At 43.4% G+C, this 19398-nt stretch overlaps 1 protein-coding gene across 1 annotated transcript in view; it reads left to right on the top strand.

The window, feature by feature from the left end:
- Window positions 1-12969, top strand: part of LOC122792761 — a 1018830-nt gene extending 1005861 nt beyond the window's left edge. Inside the window, exon 13 of the mRNA XM_044060334.1 lies at window positions 12780-12969. Within this exon, the coding sequence (XP_043916269.1) occupies window positions 12780-12969 (190 nt within the window). The remainder of the gene's footprint in view (window positions 1-12779) is intronic.
- The last annotated feature ends 6429 nt before the right edge of the window (window positions 12970-19398 follow it).

The raw sequence follows: 19398 nt of genomic DNA, 5'->3' as shown, positions 1-19398 counted from the left end.
GGCTGGTAAGTGATCACTGATAGAGTCTGGTAAGGTGCCTGTATGGGAGATTTTGTTTGGGTGGGAGAACAAGGATCCAGTCTAGTATGGAGCCTGGGGGGTTATTTTTATTAGGTCTGGTTGTAGCATTTGTGAGATGACTGAAATTGCATAGATTGATTGAAATGGTGGGGTTATTGGCAGTAATTTTGTTCCAGTCAATGTTCACATCTCCTAGGATGTATGTCTCAAGCTTGATATTATATGAGGCCAATAGAAGAATTTCCTCAAGTGTGTTAATGTTATTTCGGCTATAACACAAATGGATAGCCATTTGGGTATGGGATAGCCAAGCGTGGAAGTAGGCTAATTTGTTTCTTAGACTCTGGGTATTGATGGTCAAGATGTTGAGGTATTTAGGGTTGGTAGTGTGGGTGGTAATGGGGGGTGATGGATTGCTGCTGGTACTAGGTCCTGGGTTGGGGTGTATGTCTCCTGCTAGGCATAGGCAGTTAAATAGGAATGAGAACAGCGGTTTGGATTTGCTCCTTGAGTTTGGTGCGAGGTACAGTAGTGCTTTGGGAATATGACGCTTCATTGAGAAGGATAGGAGTTTTAGTTTAAAGCAGAGAAGTGGGTTTGGAAGCACTAGGGAGGAGTATATAGTGTGGAAATGAGATGTGGCAGAGTTATGATGTGTGTTAGGGGTGATGGTAGGGTGAAGAGGGGATAGGAAAGAAAAGGTAGTTTGTAAATGGAATAGGAGGTAACATGGTATGGAGGTATTTGGAGTAGTAGGCTAAGGGAAAGGGTGAGAATGGTTTGAAGAGACATGGTGTGGTTTAGGTATAATGGAATAGTTGGGGTTTAGGTGTTGAGGATGTAATAGGATTATTGGTGACAGTGTAGGAGGGAGGAGTATGGAAGTGTCACTAGAGCTTTAAGGATTGAGGATGGGGAAGGGGTGAGAGAGTATTGGAGGATGGGAGAGGAGGGGATAGTGAGGAGATGAGAGTGGATTGGGTGAGACAGGGGGAGGGGACTTATGACTAGAATATGTGTAGGAGTACTGGGAGTGGGTGGTAATTGGGGGTAGGGGAGAAGAGTGAGCCCGCAGGGCGAACGGAGCTGGTAGAGCCAAGGAGAAGGAAGAAGGCAAGACTCTGAAGAACAATCAGTGGTTAGGTAGGTAAGCTCAGAAGTAAGGAAAGTATGGAGAATGTAGCACTTGTTTACTGTAGTTGTTGTATGCATCACATAACACAAGTCTCCAGGCAAATTCCTTCTAAGCATAACAGCATATTTAACGGCAAACAGTTTATGTAGTAAAAACAGTCACAGCTTCACTTAGTCCTTTAGACTATTGTGAGCATAACAGCATATGTAATAGTAAACAGTTTCTGTAGTAAAAGCAATCACTAAGTCAGTTAGATCCCTAGACTACATAAAGATAGCTAAGTACTTCAGTTGTAACACATAAACATGCTTGTTAAACTGGGTGCACCACAAACATTAGAGAAGAGCTTAAACACTTACAGGCACTTACTTGCAGGTGTGCACACTGAAAAAGGTCTGGGGAAGCTTCCTCACCACAAGCAGGCCAAAAGATAACTTTCAAATTGGCACCGCTCAAGGAGACCCACTAATATAGACTAGTTAATGTGCATGGGGGAGGAGGGAGATACAAAATGGGGAAGGTATAACCAGAAAAAGCAGGTAGAGATCTGGCCCGCCCCCTCACAGAAGACTGCAAAGAAAAGGAATCAGCATAAGAAGTGGAAACCTTGGAGCTGTAATGTAAGTGTAAGCAAGGAAGAGGTCGAAACAGGAAATTAGGAGTGTAAGAAGTTAGTTGCAGAAACACTATGTTATGGCCTTGGTGTGCAACTAATACAGAGGAAGGTAAATCTATCTGGGGGACAAAATACACAAAGTAAATGGTACTTGCCTTACTTTACAAGTATTCAGTGTGGAGGCAGATCTATTTGAGACATGATACAGCAAGTATATTGTTAATTTATGCCACCCAGTGGCAATAGACAAAGCTATAGTTGCCTGGGGGGGGGCTTTGTAGGTGTGCACGCCGGCCAAAACGATGTTTAAAAAATAACTAGTAAAATTAACAAATGTGCTGTAAAAAGAAATGTAAATAACCAGTCACAATGTTTAAAATATAACTGTTAAAGACCACATCTACTAATAACAAGAACTGTAAATATCCAGTCACCTATGCAGACTTGTCTGGTAGATATCCTTATTAAAAAGTGTTATTCTTGGCTTGCAATAACTGTAGGGAGAAACCGGACCGTAACAGTGGTTTTATCTGGCAATGTTGCAGCTGCTGTGGCGGGGGGGGGGGGGGGGGGCTGCGATGAGCAGGTAGACTAAGTGTGTTGCAGGGGAAGCTTCGTCACCACAAGCAGGCCAAAAGATAACTTTCAAAAAAAAAAAAAGGTTTGGACTTTTCAGACAGTACTCTAAGGCTAGTTTGGACTTTTCAGACCTGAAAACATTTGTGCAGACTAACAAAAATTAAGATAGTGGCATTGAAAGGAATCCTGCCATTCAAAGAAAGAGGGTTCGGGGGTTCGACATGGAGGGCACTTGTTTGTACATAGCAGTAAGGTTGCCTCATAGGAAATGCCTCCATTTCCAGAAAGCTTATCACCGTTTTCATTTGACATCTTTAGCATCTGGGCTGGCATCTTCTCCCAGAGTTTTTGCCAAATGCTTATTTCCAGTTTTTGCACATCTTAGGAAGCAAAATATAACCAGTCTTACTCAGCTGAGCAACTGTTGGCCTATCCCCACTACTTGTTTCTGCAGAGTCTCAGACTGTCAGTCTCTTTGATGCAGTCCACAGATTACAAGAAATCACCTCTAACCCCATCAATTTCGTTGACCTTTCTAGGGACTGTCATGGAGTCTGTCCTGATGGAAGTCTACCACAGAACATTCATTCCTTCTCTGATAACCAGTTTAATCCAGTGTTGGGTTATATGGGAGGTAGAGTCTATCCTAATGCTCACCGAGCACAAGACAGTGAAACTGATCCTGAATAAGGAAGGCACCAGCCCATTGCAGGACAGAGACACATACATGCACACCTGTGGGCAGTTTGAAGGTGTGATATTGTCAGAGTTCTTTGGGATTTGAGAGAAAAGTGGAGCTTTCATTGAAACACTGTGGAGGGATTTGGGAGAAAACTGAAGCTCTCATTGAAAACCTGTGGAGGCTCAAGGCGATGTGCAAGCTCTTATTAGAAGGTACCTCAGCTGTGAACTGAAGTGGAGAAACAAAAGCTCTGACGTATGAATGCTAACTGCTGCACCACTGTGCCATCCATATATTTAAAATTCAAAGTGCAATGACTTATTTCTTTAGACTGTAGACCATGTATTAAGAATCATTGGATACTTCGCTTTTGCATTGTCCTTGTTCATTGTGCAAGGATACTGAGGAATCTTTCGTGTACCAGTCCTTAAATTCCATCCAGACAATGCATTTTTTTTTCCTTGTGCAAGAAAGGAATTTCTCTTATGGTTTAATCCAAACACCCTATTCACAGGGATGCTAGTTCTTCCTCCAGCAGTAATTTGGCAGCTCCCAGTAAATTATTTTTACTTGGACAACAGCAGAAAGAACTGTATAGCCATAAATTCATTAAGCAGTGACTTAAAAAAAATCAATGGTACCTCAGAAGTTCCTTCAATGAGTTGCTAACATCAAGGAATCTAGCAGCTTGAATACATTACAGAGCACATCAATTAGAGCTGACCATTCATTAGCTTATAACAATTAAGACTTAGTTAAATATTAAATATTCAGAAGAAATATTTTCATTTTCATTTCAGTTCATTTCTTTGTGGTGCTGGGTATTAATACATCAGTACTAACAGCGTTTATTGTTTTCACAGTATAGTTTTGCATTCATGTTCCTCCTTTCATTTTCTTGAAACTTATCTAACAATTGTTACCTTAATACAACTGAGTGATGCGATGGAAAATGACTTCTGTTCAGTTGCCACTCATGAGGATCCAGAATATGTCTGCTCAATTGATCCGCCAAGGAATTTAGCCTCCCTGGAAGATACTGGGCTATTAGATATACGGCTATGGAAGCTGTTAATGACCAAAGTCTCATGCTTTGCCTGCACAAGGGATAAGAGTGAGTCCCCCCCGCTTGTTTCTGGCAATGTTCTGCAAGAGGACTGTTGACATTATTGTTACCTTAGTGTTCACAGAAATTTAGTTTAAAAGCTGGCTTAGTCTCATCATGTGTATGTCTTGCCACATGAGCAAAGCAAAACCCTAAGTTACATATTGTTTAACATGGGGAAAAAAACTTCCCATCTTGGATGTGCACTTCAGCTGAGGTTGTATCAGAATGGATTACATACATTTTGGAAGACCGTTTGTTTGTGTCTATTGTTCCAGATAGTGAGATCCTTGCCCTTGCGTATCACTTTATAAAGTGGATTGTTAACTCTGTTCCTGTTCACCTTCACATTGCTAACTGCCCATTTGAAAATGTGTCAAGAGACCATTCCACCAGGAGTGTCACTGTTTCCAGTGTTTGGTTATAAAGATGTTTGCATTGTGGGCATTTGCACCACTGCCACTAGATTATCTATTCAAATCTTAATCATATATTATTGCTTGGTGTATGATTCCAGGAGGCTGGCCTCCTTTGACAACCCTGATGTTTTTGGTTTGGATTTTTTTGAACCTTTGCCTTTTGACTTTTTCCAGGTCTTATCTTTGAAGTTGATTTGCTTTTTAACTTGTTAGAACTCTGCTCAACAGGTACTGTTTTCCAAATGTGAAATCAGATGATTATCTGTTGGTTTACAAAAATGCTTAATTCATTTTGTGCTCATTAGCTTCAGTCTGTTATCCTATGTCTGCTTGACAACTCCTGTCCTACATACATGGATGCATTTTACTTTAAATGGAATAGATATGTGATTAAATACTTTTATATCCTTTTTGTATCCTTCATGTTGAACTCTTTTCATGGAGATATGACTAGGAAGGTTAGGTGTTGAATGAGCCCTTCTAGTCTGCTGGGTGTATCACTACCATCACCTGTTAAAGGTTGCATCCCAATGAAAATTATACAGAGTTGTGTAATGTAGCAAGCTGTGTATACTGGAAAAGGAAATCCCAGCACTTAGTGCAGAAGTTATGTATGTGTGAAAGCTGAAACTTTAACAGACTTGTTAAGGATGAAGCATGGAAAAAACAACGAAGAGGGTATATTACAGAAGAGTGGAGAATATTGGAATTTTTGGAGTAAAATAGCCAAAGGAGCATGTTGAAGGGCAGAGATGTAGACAAGCAGTAATGGAATGATGAATATGTTGGTGGGAGAAGTAAAGAGTCTTGGTGTGTGGGAGGGTGCAGGACTGTAGATGGATATCTTTGATCATTTTGTTCTGACCGTAGTCGCAAAATCTTTCTTTGTATCCTAATTAATCAAGGACATCTCTTCGAAAACCAAGGAAGTTATTGTCCCCCTGTACAGTACCCTAGTTTGACTCATTATAGAATAGAGAGCGAGAGAAAGACAGAGAGATTTGTCATGTAGCATCTCTCCTTGCTCTCGAACAGATTCTCCTTGCATGTCGACCAGTTATTACCAAGGCACACGTGGATTCTTGTCTAATAGCCTCAATTTCCTGTGATGCAACAAAGATGAGTTTAATGATGTGTAATATTATATACTGTAATGTAGTGAGTTAGCAATGTTATTGTTATTGAAGAAGAGCTGCACTTAGAGGACTGCTGGATGCTTGTATTTTTGTTGTGTCTGAACAGTTGAGGGTTAAAAAATAATAAAACACATTGCTAACATGAAATATGACCTTAGCTGGTAGTCCTACTCTGATACAGGTAGATGTTCTTCGTGTTTCACTGTTGCAGTCCTAACATATGGGTTATCCGGTTCTTGTTAGCCCTCAGCCAGCCCGAATACCAGAGTCCTTGGTATATGACGTTGGCTGCCATCGGTTGTAACACTGATGTCAGAATGTCGGGCATAAAGGGAGGCAGCCAACGCTATTTCCTCAGTCTTTCTTGCCGCGGAGCCCGAAGCATGCAATTCACACTAGTGCCAGAAGGCCGTTTACCTTCTTTTTGCTTTCCAACTACCAAGTTGAAGACGCCTTCAGATAAGTACACCGTTGAAGATCCTCTTTTCTTGCTTTAACGAATGTCAGATAAAGTTAATAACTGTCTTGCCTGTGGAAAATAGATTCAGCACCGTGACTTTCATTCCTATTTTATAACTTGTTTGGGTCTTGAGCACGATGTCCCTAATTGCGATCTCTGTGCCTCCTTTGACCTGCATACCTTACCCCGTAGAGCTAAGATTTTGTATAAACATTTCAGAGTCTGGCCTAAATTCATTTTTATGTTGTCTTCTGGTTTCCTGGCTTTGGATATACCTAGGAAATGCAAAGACAAGGGCCGCAACAGGCCTAGGGTTAAGTCTGCTGACGACGCACTGGTGAAATTGGTCAGCCCAGCGGTAGTCAGTGAGGTGCTTTCGCATCCCCTGCAGTCTGCAGATTTTCAGCCACAGGCCTCTGCCGAGACCTTTACTGAGTCCTCTATGCCGCAGTCTGCTATTTCGTCTTCAGACCTTTCGCCTGTCGCCGCCTCAAATGGGTCCGGAGCCGCTATGCAGGCACCGGCTTCTGACGCCTCTTCTCTTCGACATGAGACCAGAACCAGACCGACTAGCTTAGGCCATACTTCTGCAGTTCCTAGGCCTCCCGAGTCCCTCCGGATTGCTAGCAAACCTTCCAGCCGCAAACCTTCTCACAGGCAGGCATCGGCTTCCCCTCCTATGCCTCAGTCCCAGTTGGTAAAGATGGCTGGTGATCTTCTTTCACTGATTAGCAGCTGTCATCCTCCCCCTTCCAAGAGGGCTAGGGAGTTGTCTCCTGATGTTTTGTCTGTGTCAGATTCTGAGGTTTCCAGTGTGAAAAAGGAAATTCTCAACTTTTTTCTGGCTTTGAGGATTCTGATGCTGAGGACTTTATCCCTTCTGCCTCCCCTCCATAATATTTTTCCTTTGGGGGGGATACTTTGTATACTCTTAGGGAGCACTCTAAATGGGAATGTCAGGATTTTCCCCAGTCTAAGAAGAGAATCAGGGAATTTTTGGATTTACCGCAGCATATAAGCCTCTAGCTATACCTCCAGTTTTGGAAGTTGTGGATGATGTCTTCATGGAAAATTCTTTAACTCCTAATTCTGTCCCTCCTGCCCCCAGAAAACCTGATAGGTATTATAGGTAGGTATTATAGGTTTCCTGATTCTCATCAATTCCTTTTTAAAAACCCTACTGCTGATCCTGAGATTATTTCTCAAGGCCCCAAGGGTGTTAAGGCTACTATTGCTAAAAACCCTGTTCCTTCTGATAAAGAGTCTAGAGCCTTGGACAGGTAGGGTAAAAAAGTCTATACCTCTGCAACCCTTGCCATTAGATCTGTGAATTGCCTTTTTCACATGCTTTAAGTATCAGCAACATACTTTGGAGACTATTGAGGCTAAACTTGGGGATATTCCTTCCATGTCGGAAAACAAAGATTTACAAGACTTATTGAATTCTGCCACTCTAGTTAATAAGCATTCATTACATTGTGGTTTTGACACTTTGGAGGCTTCCTGCAGAGCAGCAGCCACTGGTTCCGTTATTAGAAAGCATACCTGGCTCAGGTAGCAGCCTCTTTCTGAACCTGTTAATCTAAACTGCTGGATGTTCCTTTGCACAAGGACAATATTTTCGGTAATAAGGCTGAGGAGGTACTGAAGAAGTTGGAGGATAAGGCAAAATTTATGCAAGCTGTAAAAGATTTCCTTCAGGTTCAGCCTCCTCGGTTCAGTAGGCATTACCCTTCCAAGAATTGGTCTTTCCGTGATCCTGGCAAGCAGGGTTGCTCTGGGCCTAGGGGTTTCGGATCTTCCAGAGGACAGGCTTCTTCTCCTCAAAGGGCTAAACAATGGCATTCTTCTTTGGCTAAATCAGGGAGTTCTAAGCCAGCTTCCCAAAGCAAGCATTCTTAATGACTCCAGCCTTCTTGTGCTTACCTCTGCGGGCCCTGGGTTTCCTTTAGGGGGAAGGTTAGCCAGGTTCGCAGAGGTATGGTCTACCATCACAGACGACAAATGGGTGCTCAGTATTGTAAACCAAGGCTGCAAGTTTTATTTTCAGACCTTCCCTGTTCTGAAAGGGTACCCAGACATAACCAGAACTCTCAGGACAGAGGTAGAAAATCACATATCTTCTCTACTGACCATGGGGGCTATAGGGCCAGTTCCTGCAAATCATGCAGGCCTAGGTTTTTATTCAAGACTTTTTCTGGTACCCAAAAAAGGGGGCACCTGGCGCCCTATTCTGGATCTGTCTACTCTAAACAGTTTTCTGGTGATTCCCAAGTTCAAGATGCTCACTCTTCAACAGCTGCTACCCATGCTGGGCAAGGATTCATGACTGGTAACTTTGGATCTCAAGGAGGCTTATCTGCACATTCCAAAAAGGGAAAATTGCAGGCAGTTCCTTCACTTCAGGGCTGGGGAGCAACACTTTCAAATCTCTGCACTGCCCTTAGGCTTATCTACTGCTCCCAGAGTTTTTACAAAGTGCCTGACTCCAGCCATTGCTTTTTGCAGGCAGAGAAACATCCAAATTTATCCTTAGCTGGACGACTGTCTCATTCAAGCAAACTCCTCAGAACAACTAGAAAAGGATTTGGACTTGGTGAAGAACATTCTCACCTCTGGGTTACACTCTCAACGAAAAGAAGTCAAAGTTGGTTCCTACAAGGGAGATTGTTTTCCTGGGAGCGAGTCTGAATACCGCCACCCATATGGTATTCCTCCCTCAAGAGAAGCAAGAAGATCTTTCGGCTTGCCTTGCAAGCACTGGGGTTCATGGCATCATGTATTCTGATGAATCCCATATGCAAGGCTGCTTATGAGAAAACTTCAGTGGCACCTCAAGAATCTTTGGTGTCAACACACACAGGACTTAGACTTGATTCCTCCCTTAATTCCCTGTCTACAAATGGAGTTCCTGTGGTGTGCGACAGCCTGTTCTCAGACCAAGGGTCTGCCTTTCTGCCCACCACCTACCAGCCAGACTCTAACCACAGATGCCTCAGATTATGCATGGGGGGCTTATCTGGAAGGCAAGGGCATACGGGGGGTCTTGGAGCACCCAGTAGATTCTCCTGCACATAAACTTAAAGGAATAGATGGCAGTGCAGCAGGCCTTGCTGGCTTTCAAGGGCCTACTCTACCCTGAGACTCTGCTGATCAGTACAGCCAATACCACAGTCATGTGGTACATCAACAAGCGGGGGGGACTCACTCTTATCCCTTGTGCAGGCAAAGCATGAGACTTTGGTCATTAGCAGCTTCCATAGCCATATATCTAATAGCCCAGTATCTTCCAGGGAGGCTAAATTCCTTGGCGGATCAATTGAGCAGACATATTCTGGATCCTCATGAGTGGCAACTGAACAGAAGTCATTTTCCATCGCATCACTCAGCATTGGGTCACTCCACAAGTGGATATTTTCTCCTCTCACACCAATCATTTCCTTCCAACCTTCTGCACCAGGGAGTTTCACAACAAAGGAGAGTGGACATGCTGTCTTTCCCATGGACACAACTCTCAATTTATGCATTCCCTCCGATGCCTCTTCTTCCCAGAGTGCTGATAAAGATAAGGGACGAAAAACCCAAGGCTTTTCTTATAGCACTAGATTGGCCCAGGCAGCTTTGGTGTATCCCCTTCTTCACAGCCTTTCCCAGGCTCAGCCTTGTCATCTTCCCCTGGTACCAGATCTGTTGGTTCAGGAAGGGGGAAATTTTCTTCATCCTCCTCTTCAAACTCTGCATTTAACTGTCTGGTTAATTCTTTAAATCTTTCCCAACAGGTGGTGGAAGTTCTTCAGGAGGCCTAGCACCAGAAAATCCTATGCAGATAAATGAAAGAGATTTTGCTCTAGGGTGCAGGCTAAAGGAGAAGACTCTTCGCATCCTTCTTTTTCCCTCATTCTTGATTACCTAGCAGGCTTGCTTAATAGTGGACTTTCCTTTTCTTCAATCAAAATTCATGCTTCAGCAATTTCTGCTCATTGCTCTTTTGAGCAACCTATTTTTTTTTCGCTCCTTAATGAAGCAGTTCCTGAAGGGAGCTAGCAATCTTAGACCTCCCAGAAGAGCTCCTACTCCTGCTTGGCATCTAAATTTTGTCCTGGAAAAGCTTACTCTACCTCCCTTTGAGCCAGCTGCCTCTGCAGATTTGAAGTTTCTCTCCTGGAAGACTGCGTTTCTTTTGGCTATTACTTCAGCCAAAAGAGTTTCGGAGCTACAATCCTTAATGACAGTAGAACCTTTCATTATTTTTCATTCCGATCAGGTTTCTCTGAGAACTAACTCCTCCTTTATGCCCAAGGTGGTTTCCAGTCTGACCCTTAACCGGTCTTTTCACCTGCCTACCTTTTTCAATAATCCCCAGAATAAAGGGGGAAGGATTCTGCACTCCCTTGGTGTGCACAGACAGCTGAGATTTCACTTAAACAGGACTAAATCCTTTCGAAAATCTGAACAGTTGTTGGCTTTTCCTGGGGCCCAAGGTAAAGCTATTTTGAAACAAACCATCTCCAAATGGATTGCTCATTGTATACTTTTTTGTTACCTGCAGCATGGGAAGGTTCCACCTCAGGGTATTAGTACCCACTCTACTAGAGCAGCCTCTACCTCTGCAGCTTTTCTGAGAGGTGTGCATACTAAGGACATTCTAGAAGCAGCTACTTGGTCTTCTGTCTATACTTTCACAAAGCATTACATTCTACCTTTGTTTTTTAAATCCAGGGCTGGTTTTGCCTCTGCAGTTTTGCAGGGCCTTCTTACCAACCCTTAATCTGTGATCTTTCCTCCCCCTTTGTCTTTTTCCTGGGCTTTGGGAATCAGCCCATATGTTAGAACTGCAACAGTGAAACACGAAAAACATAGTACAGTTGTGTAGACTTACCATAAGTGTAGAAGTTCCGAGTGTATTCACTGTTGCAGTCCTGGTTTCCCACCTTCCATTCCCCCTCTTTTCCTAAGGCACAGACTACTTATTTTTATTTTTTGGATGGCATGTTTCCAGGGTGTTTCCTTCATGGGTTAGCCTTCTTTTGCGGGCTCCTGACAGTTAAGGCAAGAAACACTGAGGAAATGGTGTCGTCTGCCTCCCTTTATACCTGACGTTCTGACATCAATTTTACAGCCGACAGCAGCCAACGCCGTATACCAAGGTCTCTGGTATTCGGGCCGGCTGAGGGCTACTGGGAGCCGGATAACCCATATGTTAGGACTGCAACAGTTCAAACATCTACATTTTTATGGTAAGTGTACACAACTGTACTGTCTTTCACTTTACAGCTCATGTCATTTCTTTTCTCCAGTCTTCTAATGAGTCATTCCCTCTCCCTTCTTTGACAGATTGTACAGTTATTCTGTTTTCCTTATCTGTTTTGTTGCACCAAAGAAGTTTTCAGTCCAACTTATCATTTAGATTTCAATCATAACTTCTACGAGGGTCCCTAAATGATGTCTTAGAATTCCTTGCACATAACATTCAGGGTCCCTTTTCCAAGTCTGCAGTGAGAAGAGATTAATCATACCTCTTAGACACTCTTGTGTAAAACGAGCAGAATGAAGAAAAGCAAAATTTCATTTTGTGGTAAGCATGGCCATTGTGTAAGCTTTGTTTACGAGTTTTGTATTCTGAAATCCTGAAAACCAGTTTTGACAATTTCTTTGGTGAATATATGAAAGGACTGAAATTTCTGCAGTGAAATTTATGTAGAAAATGTGCCTAAATAATGTATAATAATGAGTTATTTTAAATCTTTTTAAAGGATGTTGAAAATTATTTGAATAATTCTTCTTTTTCTTCTTTCGACTTTTCCCGGTTAGGGGTCGCCACAGCGGATCACCTTGTCCGCTCATGATTGGCAGTGGAGTTTTACTGTGTCGAGTTGCCAGTCCGGTGCCCAACCTTCCACAGAAGGCACACACAAGCACACACTCACACCTAGGGCCAATTTAGAGTGTCCAATCCACCTGCAGCATGGCTTTGGGATGTGGGAGGAAACTGGATCACCCTGAAGAAACCCACATGACCACAGGGAGGACATGAAGACTCCACACAGAAGGCAACCCAGCAGAGGATCGAACTGGAGTACCTCTTGCTGTGAGGTGGCAATGCTAACCACTGCACCACCGTGGCTGCCCACATGTATCCCCTTTACAAGATAAAAATTTCACTTACCTGAAACTCAAAAGGATGAGACAATTACGCTGAAAACCCAGCCTCACAAACACTCAGATCACCGGAACTTCACTCTGGGAAGGGAAACACTTGGCCACCATGGTGAACTTTGCCCTTTTCCCCACGCAGTGCAATCTCAAAATTAGTATATTTAGTTGGGGGGTGTGAGGGGGCTACAGCCCCCTACATGGGTGGGTTTGATTTGCTTTGGTTTGTTTATTTTGTCATGCTGGCCAAGTGATTCCTTTCCTCAAGTTAAATTGCGATGATTCTACTGTCATGAAGGCAAGTATTCGGCGAAGTCATCCCATCCCTCCAAGCTTCAGGTAAGTGAAGATTCGACTATGTGAACTAGATCCATAATTATTTTTCTTTAATAACTGGTGAACTGCACTTCTGTATGGCTTTAGATTTGGAGTAAGACTGTAAAGTAACCTAGTCTTTTGTTTTTCCTTAATAGTGGTATTAAAGAAAAGAAACGTCAGAAAAATACAAAACAAAAGAAAAGGACTCCTGCATCTTCAGAAGTTCAGAAGGGCACGAAAAAGAAAGGAAAAGAAAAAGGGTATTCATTCATCTGGATAATAAAATTAAAAAAGTATTGCATGTGTTCATATTCAAATATTGAAGAGCAGTACATCTGTCTATAGCTTAGAGATTAGAATTAGAACCAAATTCCAGTCATTTTAACTTGAACTAGGAATGATGTTCTTCCTGTTTCACTGTTGCAATCATTACATTTGGGTTATCTGCTTGTAGGTTGTCCTCAGTCGGCCTGCTTAACAAGGTCTTGGGTCCTGCGTCGGTTGCTGTCCCTTCTTCCATGACATCAGGTCGTCAGGGGTATAAAACATGCAGCCGACACCATTACATCAGTCTTTCTTGCCGTGCGGTGCCCGAAGCAGAAGCAGTTCGCAAGTGCCGGTCGGCCAACTCCTGAAATTTTGGTTTTCGAGTTTCAAAACTGAAGTCTTCAACTAAAGCTAAGTACCCCATTGGGGAAACTTTTTCTTGCTCCTTCCTGATGTTAGTAAAAGTTAATAATTGCATTACTTGTGGAAAAGCAAATACCTCATAAAGGTTTTCATTCGTACTGTATTCCTTGCCTAGGCCCTGACCACGACGTACCTTGCAGTCGGTTTTGTGCTTTATTTAATTAGAGCACTATCTGTCGTCGGTATATTTCTGCCTCTAAATATTTCGGTTCTCGGTTTAATTATCCAGAAATGTCGTCAGTTAGCCATCCGACTACCAGGATTCCGAAAAAACGCAAAGATAAAGACAGGCCGCAGAGGTCCAAAACTGCTGTCGATGCTTCTCCTAAGCCAGTCGCCAGTTCGCCGGTACTCAGTGAGGTGCATTCGCAGCCCTTGATACCCGCTACTTCTGATTTGCAGGCCCCTACTGAGAACCATTCGGAGTCTGGTATGCCGCGAGATGCTTCAGCTATGAAATCCGCGGATGTCTCTACCTTGGATGGGTCTGGAGCCGCTGTGCAGACACCGGCTTCTGAGGGTGTATTCAGGCCTACGGACTTGCATATTAAATTGACGCCTCCTTCATTACTTAGGCCTAAATCTCGATCCATGTCTAAAAAAACAATGCCCAGGCCACATGCTCAGGCCTCTGTGCCTAAAAAAACAAATAAGATTGGCTGAAGATCTAATAACTCTAATCAGGGATAGCCCCCCCCTAAGAGGCCTAGGACTGAGGTTGATTATGAATCTTCTGATCAGGATTCTATTTTTCTGACTCTTCTGATGCTCTGGATTTGTCCTTACCCACTTATGAGGATTCTGATGCAGATGACTCTATTCCCTCTGCTTCCCCTCCTGAGGATTTTTCTTTTGGGGAAACCTTACATACTCTAAGGGAGCATTTCCGCTGGGAAAGCCAGGATTTTTCAGATTCAAAAAAGAGGCTTAGGGATTTCCTTCTCCTACCTCAGCGTGGGCCATTAGCTATTCCTCCTGTACTAGACATTGTTGATGATGCTTTCTCGGAATCTAGTTTGGCCCCTGATTCCCTGCCTCCTGCTCCCAATAAACCTAACAGATACTACAGGGTCCCTGAGTCCCACAAGTTCCTTTTCAAAAATCCTATTGTAGATCCAGATACTATTTCACAGGGGCCCAAGGGCATTAAGGCTTCTACTGCTAAAAATCCTACCCCTTCTGATAGAGACTCCAGGGCGCTGGATAGATGGGGTAAGAAGGTTTACACTTCTGCAACCTTGGCCATTAGAGCTTTAAACTACCAGTTTCATATGTTAAAATATCAGCAACATGTTACTGGACTGCTTAAACAGAAAATGGTGTTGATTCCTGACTGAGTGGAAAATAAAGAACTACATGATTTAATGCATTCCGCCGAACAAGTTGGAAAACATACTTTGCAATATGGTTTTGATTCATTTGAGTCCTCTTGCAGGGCTGCTGTTACTGGGTCTGTGCTCAGAAGGCATGCTTGGCTTAAGGAGCAATCTTTGCCTGATCATGTTAAAGCTAAGTTGTTGGATGCTCCTTTAAATCAGGACCACCTGTTTGGCAACAAGGCTGAGGAAGTTCTTAAAACGATGGAAAATAAAGCTAAATCTATGCAAACTGTTAAAGATTTTTTACAAGTTCAGCCTCCTAGATTTAGTAGGCACTGGCCATCTAAGAATTGGTCCTTTCCAGCCCCTTCCAGCTCTTCTTAAGCCAAACCCAGACACAGCAAAAATCCCAGGTTTCAGTCCCAGGGGACTCACAAAACTAAGCAGTGTGGGGGCCTCCACTTTCAAGTCTGGGAATAATAAGACTCCCCCCAATGGTAAACTGTCTCAATGACTTCCTTTTAAAATTTCCAAGCACTTATCAACTGACTGCCCCTTTGGGGGGAAAGATTGCTCTTCATGCAAAGAATTGGGAACTCATTACCCAGGACAAATGGGTTTTAAATATAGTGTCCCAGGGATACAGATTTCACTTCCACACATTGCCAACACCAAGTGGGTGGCCGGCCGGACCTACCCCCAACTCAGTGGGCAGAGGCCCAAAAACAAGTTCTTTCTCTCTTAAGCATGGGGGCTATTCAACTGGTACCAGAAGAGGAAAAGGGACAAGGTTTCTACTCGAGACTTTTCCTAGTACCCAGAAAAGACAATTCAATTCCTGTCCTGGACTTGTCTATTCTAAACACCTTTTTGGAGATTCCAAAATTCAAGATGCTGACTCTTCACCAATTACTTCCTATGCTAGGCAAAGATGCCTGGTTGGCAACACTAGATTTAAAAGAAGCATACCTGCACATCCCAATTAGGGAATCTTGCAGAAGATACCTACGCTTCAAAGCAGGCTACACGCACTATCAGTTCTCTGCACTGCCCTTTGGCTTATCTGCTGCGCCCAGGGTATTCACAAAGTGCCTAGCTTCAGTTGTTGCATTTTGCAGGTAAAGAAATATTCAAATATACCCATACCTGGACGATTGTCTAATTCAGGCAGAAAGCCAGGACATACTTTTGAATCATCTGGCCTTTGTAAAAAGGGTTTTAACTTGTCTGGGGTACACCATAAACGAAAAGAAATTACACCTTGTACCCTGTCAACAAATTATATTCCTGGGAGCAAGCTTGAATACAACTTCCCAGATGGCTTACCTCAATCCAGAAAAGCAAATTCATTTGACAACCTACTTCAAACAAGTGGCCGCAAAAACCCTGCTATCTGCAAGACAAATACTGCAAGCCTTGTGGGGTTCATGGCCTTCTGCATTCTTCTAATTCCATATGCAATACTGCATATGAGGAAACAATTGTGGTAATCTGAAAAGCCTATGGTGTCAACATTCTCAAGACCTAGAAACAATAATTCCCATCATACCTTGCCTACACCTAGAGTTCCGTTGGTGGGCAGAGGCCTGCCACCAAAACAAGGGACTACCTTTCACACCACCCCCTGCCACCCAAACCCTAACAACAGATGCATCAGACTATGTATGGGGGGCTCACCTGGCAGAGAAGTGCATTCAGGGCAAATGGAACCCAAGTCAAATGCACAAGCATATCAATCAAAAAGAAATGTTAGCTGTACAGAATGCTCTGACAGCCTTCAAGGACCACATTCTTCCAGGATAACTAATGGTAAAGACGGACAACACCACTGTTATGTGGTACATAAGCGGGGGGGGGTACACATTCTTACCCCCCTCTACAGACTAGCCATGGCATTGTGGAAAAGAGCCTTGAGCTACTAAGTGCACCTGCAAGCTCAGTTCCTGCCAGGAAAATTAAATACACTGGCAGATGGACTAAGCAGAAACCTCATGGGCACACACGAGTGAAAACTGGAACCAAGGATTTTCAACATGTTGACAAGCAAATGGGGGAGCCCAGATATAGACCTGTTTGCATCTCCCCAGAACTACCAATTGGACAAATTTTGCACAAGGACTCCCCACAAACAAGCCTGGAAAGTGGGTGCTCTGTCCTTCATCTGGAAAAACCTATCAGTCTATGCCTTTCCCCCTCTGCCTCTGTTCTCCAAAGTACTACTAAAAATCAAACAGGATAAACCAAGGATGACTTTGATTGTTCCAGACTGGCCGTGCCAACACTGGTACCCCCTCCTACGCAGTGTGTCATGGTTATCCCCATGGCACCTGCCTCAGACTCCTTCCCTGCTGTCTCAGCAGGAGAACCAGATTCTGCACCCTCAGCTTCCAACACTGAACCTTGCAGCCTGGCTAATTACTTAATCTCTCCTTTACCATCCATCAGCAGACCTGTGATGGATATCATCTTAGAGGCAAGGAGGCCTTGAAAATATTATGCTGAAAAATGGAAAAGATTCTGTGCCTGGAACCAGTCTCAAGGGATGAGCACAACAGTGCCCAATTTACCTCCGATTTTACAGTACTTAACTGAGATGCTTCACAAGGGCCTGTCTTTTTCCACCATTAAAATCCACGCCTCAGGCATTTCAGCTCATTATAACACAGCACCTCCCTTCTTCTCTCATCCACTGCTCAAGCAGTTGCTCAGAGGGGCCAAAAATTTGAGACCACTCAGGAGAGCTCCAACCCCAGCCTGGGACCTTAACTTAGTGTTGGAGAAACTCACTCGACCTCCTTTTGAGCCAGCTGCTACTGCAGACTTAAAATTTCTTTCTTGGAAAACAGCTTTCCCTTTAACAATCCACTTCCTGAATTACAGGCTTTTATGGCAGCCCTTTCATCATCTCTCATGCTGACTGGGTGTCCCTCAGAACCAATCCATCCTTCATGCCCAAGGTGGTATCCAATGTGGCTCTGAATCAGTCCATTCATTTGCCAACCTTCTTTCCCAATCCACACAATAAAGGGGAACGGATACTGCATTCCTTAGATGTGCACAGACAGCTTAGATTCTGCTTGGACAGGACTAAACCTCAAAGGAAATCTGAACATCTGCTGGTAGCATTTGCTGCAGAGGGGAAGGCTATTTCAAAGCAAATTGTTTCTAAATGGATAAGCCATTGCATTCATTTCTGCCATAAGCACCATGGAAAACCTATCCCCCAGGGAATCGGACCTCACTCCACCAAGGCTGCATCTACCTCTACAGCTTTTCTCAGAGGCGTCCCTACCAGGGACATCCTAGAAGCTGCTACCTGGAGTTCTGTACATACTTTCACCAAGCATTATCATTTGCCAATTTTCTCTAAATCCAGAGCTGGCTTTGCCACTGCAGTCTTGCAGCGCCTTATAGCTGGCCCTAATGCTATTTAAACCCCTCCTCCCAACCATAGCTTTGGGAATCTACCCAAATGTAATGACTGCAACAGTGAAACACGAAGAACATAGTACAGTTGTGTAGACTTACCATAAATGTAGATGTTCGAGTGTATTCACTGTTGTAGTCCTGGTTACCCTCTTTCCAGCCTCCTAACTTCTTTTGGCTATACCTCTACTTTCCTTTACTATGCTTAAAAGCCTTTTTGGTGTATTTGCTTTTTTGTTGGAGGTATATCTTTGTGCTTTTATGTTTAATTGCTTCCCATTAGGGGGGCACCTGACATCTGGGGCAAGAAAAACTGAAGTAATGGCGTTGGCTGCATGTTTTATACCCCTGACAACCTGACGTCATGGAAGAAGGGACAGCAACCGATGCAGGACCCAAGACTTTGTTAATCAGGCCGACTGAGGGCAACCTACAAGCAGATAACCCAAATGTAATGACTGCAACAGTGAATACACTCGAACATCTACATTTATTGTAAGTGTACACAACTGTTCTTTATTTATAAGGCGCATCTATCAAGTAGCAAGTTAGGGCTCCAAACACACACATTGCTGTGTTTATCTTACTTGACATCCACCTCATTGCTACCACTTGGACTGGCAATTAGAGCTTGCACAAAATGATTATTTCCCAGTAAAGTGGGGGTAGTAGCCTGCTTCTCTCCTTTCCCACTCTCACTTCCACAACAACCCACCTTTCATCAAAGTTAAGCTCTCCTCCCCACACGCCTAATCCATAAAAGACTCCACACCCTTAAAAAGACTAAAACTGTGAAACACACTACATCCAGTGACTAATAGCTCTCTAATAATTATATAGTTGCACACTAACAATCCTCTACTCCCAATATCTACTTAATCCTGCCACCTTAACATTACACTAACCTTCACATGCCTCCTACTTTTCACTTAATCATCTAGCGTAATGGCTACCACCATCTCACACTTATCCCACCACTCTGAAAAAATGCATACTGTTGCATGTAATCCTCATTAACTTTATTTTCTCTTCCTTTCAAAGCCTCATCTACAGATGACCTGCATACTCCCAATTCTGCACTATCCTCACTCCTACAGCCTCAGGCTGCTCCTGTTTCAGTCATTATAGGTACCTGTCATCACAGTTGTACTTCACACAACTGCTGTAATTCTTCCACGCCCTATCACACACCTGCACAGCAACATTACACATCAAAAGCTCCCACACACACTGAATTCAAATTATCTATCCTCCCCTGCCTTTCTGGCAAAATTTACACCTAAGTTACATAACATTCTGGCCAACATCCCTCCAAACAAATTCAAAATAATCCATGGTG

This window comes from Protopterus annectens, chromosome 2.part0, assembly GCF_019279795.1.
Source record: "Protopterus annectens isolate FY-2018-M chromosome 2.part0, PAN1.0, whole genome shotgun sequence".
Taxonomy (NCBI): domain Eukaryota; kingdom Metazoa; phylum Chordata; order Ceratodontiformes; family Protopteridae; genus Protopterus; species Protopterus annectens.
Note: the sequence above shows the minus strand (reverse complement) of the source record. Positions and strands in the feature narration are given on the sequence as shown.